The sequence below is a fragment of the Podarcis filfolensis genome, assembly GCF_964270895.1.
Source record: "Podarcis filfolensis genome assembly, chromosome: 4".
Lineage (NCBI taxonomy): Eukaryota > Metazoa > Chordata > Lepidosauria > Squamata > Lacertidae > Podarcis > Podarcis filfolensis.
Genome location: NC_139607.1, coordinates 82285114 through 82289095, shown reverse-complemented (window position 1 = coordinate 82289095; position 3982 = coordinate 82285114). Strand labels below are relative to the sequence as shown.

General features: G+C 43.3%; 1 protein-coding gene across 1 annotated transcript in view; it reads left to right on the top strand.

Annotated features, from left to right (window-relative positions):
• The window catches only part of DDX10 (DEAD-box helicase 10), a 170830-nt gene extending 167335 nt beyond the window's left edge, over positions 1-3495 (top strand). Inside the window, exon 18 of the mRNA XM_083609042.1 lies at positions 3225-3495. Within this exon, the coding sequence (XP_083465168.1) occupies positions 3225-3399 (175 nt within the window). The 3' untranslated portion in view covers positions 3400-3495. The remainder of the gene's footprint in view (positions 1-3224) is intronic.
• Positions 3496-3982: the final 487 nt, after the last annotated feature.

The window sequence follows — 3982 nt, the reverse complement described above, 5'->3', positions numbered from 1 at the left end:
GCAGCGAGAAACAACGGAGACTCTTGTGTCACCTTAGAAACTAACAAAAGTATTATGGCATAATCTTTTGTTGATTACAGCCCACCTCATCAGATGCATGAAGCATTATCCTGAGTTGCAGGTACCCATACACATAGTTGGGATGTCAAGAGTGAGGTCAGAGGGAAATGAAATGCACAAAAGGGAGCAGAGAATGCATTTCATTTTCCCGTGATCTTACTTTTTGCAATCCACATAGACACACCTCTCCCATGTATATGCATATCTGCAGTTCAGGATATCATTTCATGCATTTTATTAGCATATTTTTCCGTGTATAAGACGCTCCCATGTATAAGACACCCCCTACTTTTTGGGGACTCCAATTTAAGAAAATGCGGGGAGGATCGCCCAGATTTGTTGAGCTTTTTTTGGAGGGGAATGCCCCGAAATTCACATATGCTGCCGATTGCACACGTCACAGAAAAAAACAAGCGTCTGCCCAGTACCTGCCAGTCACACACCCAGTTGTCGCAGCGGCAGCCAATCCACAGCAGCCCTTGGCACAGCCACAAATCACACACCCAATCGCCGCTGAAAAACTCCTGCTCGTGGCTGCAACCAATCGCCTGTCCTGCATATTCACTATCCATGTATAAGATGCCCCCAATTTGGTCCCCTGACTGATGGCACAGTTAACGAGCCCTGGTCATTTTCTAAACAAGCCAAGCTATGGGCGAGGACAATAACCTCCTTTTATAAACCACAATGTCTGGTTCATCTGGTTGGACCTTGCCCTGGGACTAGTCGGATTCACTGCTCCCTGGGCTCCGCAAATGACTACAGTTTGACTCTCTCTTGCAAGTGGCTGCTGCAGCAGCAACTTGGCATAAGTAGGGAAGGGAATCAGGCTTCCCATCTTGTGGAGGATTGTTTCCTTTTCAAAAAGTGGCTGTAGCAGCCGTAGGAGGAGCCTGTTGTGATCCTCCCATTCTATTGGCAAGAGGGGGGCATGTCATACTCTGCAAACTGCCGTTTGAGTGCCTGGCCTGGACCAATAAGTAAGTATTCTGTCTGAATGCATGGTGCTAGAGTAGCAGCCAGGTTGCTTCTGTTGCCACTCAGGGCCGGTCCTACCATTAGGCACAGAGAGGCAACCACCTCATGCTGTTACTCCCGAATCTCCTAGGCATTTTATTCTGTTGCCACACAACCTGTCCTGGCAATCCTCCACTGCCTTAGGTGCAGTGGAGGATGCTATCACATCACCTGTGTTCAAGGAAGGTTCATCTGCAATTCCATGTGGCTTCTGTACCTGGAATGGAGAGAGGTGCCATCTTGTCCTTTGTCTCAGGCAGTAAAATGTCTTTGGCTGGCCCTTCCACCCTCTCCTGATACTCTCCAACAAGGGTACAGCTTCATCCTCACCTACTCATCAGCAGCACCCAGCGGTAGGAACTGTAGCAGTTGCCACAAGAGCTGCCACTAATGTCTGGTCTTCATGCATGTTTCATTATGTGAACCTCGCAACCCCAGAGTCCTAGCAGTAACATGGGGATAGCAGATACCTTGATTGATGTGCAGACAGTCTCAAGACCCGGCTGTAAAAAAGTCTTCATGTCTCAGTTTTTCCTCTTCAAAAAATGTCAACGTTAGATCAGTGATATATTAATAACAATCTTCTCATCATTTTGCCACCCATCCTCCACAAAGATGAGGTTCTGGGCTTGCACAGAGATCTTTCTTTAGTTTAATAGAATATGATACTTACGATGTGGTCTTGTCGACAAAAACAGCTCAGGTAGGCAGAGCATATGGAATGCGCACCTGCAATCCCACTGCAAAACAGATAGGTCTAATTTTATCTTTTTTGACAAAGACAGCAAAAATGAAAATATTTTTTTCCAATTTTGTTTATTTGGGGAATGGGAAGTTTCACTGTGCTGCTATTGCTTCGCAAATTCACATTTTAATATGCTGTGTTATTATTTTTAAAGCCCTGCTAGGTGTTTCATAATAGTGGGCACTCTGTTGCCCCTGCAATTATTTGTGCTTGCAATAAAGTCAGAATAAACAGTGCTGACCTAAACAAAACACATTTTAAATTTTGGTTTTATAAGGCAGCAGGAGGATGCTCCTCTTAAAAACAAAAACCTACCTATACACCAATGAATGGTTTTCAGATCAGACTGGGAGTGAATTGCCCATGCTGATATCATAACCAGACCATTTTTTATTTTATTTTTTGGAAAAATTAACAACCCATGATAGACAGTTGCCCTCCAAAAATCCAGAGCAAATTCGACCGGCTTCCTATTAACTGATTGCTGTCCCCCACCACTGTGCTTACTGAATTGTTACAGCAGAATATGTTCCCTAATATAGATGTTAAAATATTAACAGCTGTGTTTGCCAATAGAATCCAGGCAGGGCCAGCAACAATAGTCCATCTGGACCAAGGGGTTTTTATTCACAAGGAGTGGATCATTTAAGATTGGTTGCCAATTTGCTTGCTTGGAATAGGGGAGAGGGAGAGAGAGAGAGAGATTCGGCTGCAAACATATCCCTTGATGCCAAAAAAAGTGTTTGACAAGGTTATTGCCGATTTGTTTTTGTTAATTTGGAGAAATTTAAATTTGGAAAGTTGGGAATAGACAAATTCAGAGGATAGTTCTATCACTGGGTGATAGCTGTGATGGTTGTGTGGAACCTGTATGTTTGAAAATGGTGACTCACGTAGCTACTGGTTGCTTAGAGCAGCAAGAGTGGCCAAGGACTACTACATTTTAGCCCATAGATGCTTGGATTTCTTGAGGGCACCTGGTTGTCTACTGTGGACTAGATGCTGCTTTGCTGTGATTGACCAGAGCTCCTCTTAGTCAATGCCGCACAAGTCACAACGCATATCTGATTACGAGGAGCAAGACATGTTTAGTCCACAATATTAGCGAGCGTTTAAATTTACACGTGCTCATATTTGTTGCTTGCCATCAACAAACAGTAAATTAATCTAAAGCAATGGTAAATCTCTGTTTCTTCCAACTAATGACACATTTTCCTTGGTCAGCAGAATTGGTCTCAACTTTTGAGCTCTTCAATCTATAGTTCCTCTTTTTACAGCCATCAACGTGCTTGTCCCTTATCTGTGCATAAACCTGCCTCTGTTAAAAATGAATTGTGTGCTTGCATGGTGCTTAATTGGCTTAAATGCACTTATTAAAAGGGTGATTTATTTGTTTCTGCAGTGGCCCTGGGATGGACAAACAACATTCTGGTGGAAGTGCATCAGCGGTAGAAACAGCGCCAAGAAGAAAGAAGATCAAACTCAGCAAAGAGGACTCATTTGCAACATTAGATACAGGCCTTTCCCTTGCGGAAGATGAAGCGCTAGTATTACATCTGCTCAACAACCAAAACTAATTCCACCCCCACACTTATTTCAAAGCTATTTTTGTCTTTGTATCAGAAAGGCACCTGGCCAATTTGGTTGCCAATAAATAAATATTGCTGCAAACATTTCTGAGATAATGGTCTTTCCAGCGAGTGGCTCTTGTCCAGGTTTGTTAATTGTCTTACCTTAAATGTTGTGCGGATCCTTTCCCCTTTTAAAATGATTTTTTTGGGGTGGGTGGGGGTTATTGGGTTGTTGTTTTTATTTTGCTTATGTATTTTGTGGTTTTCTATTTTGATTTTATTCTGTGAACCGCCCTGAGACCTCCTGGTATAGGGCGGTATATAAATTCTAATAATAATAATAAGGATCTTCTGATATTTCCTAAACAACCATGCATGGCACTTCAAAGATGAGAGGGACATCATTGCAAAGCAGCTTTCCCCTAACCTGGTGGCCGCCAGATGTTTCAGACTACAATTCTTCATGGGTCCAGCCAGTATCCATTATCCCCAGCTGTGCTGGCTGCAGCTGATGGGAGTTGTAGTCCAAAACATCCGGGCATGTCAGCTTGGGGGATGATGAAATGCAATACTGGTTTGCACATGGAGG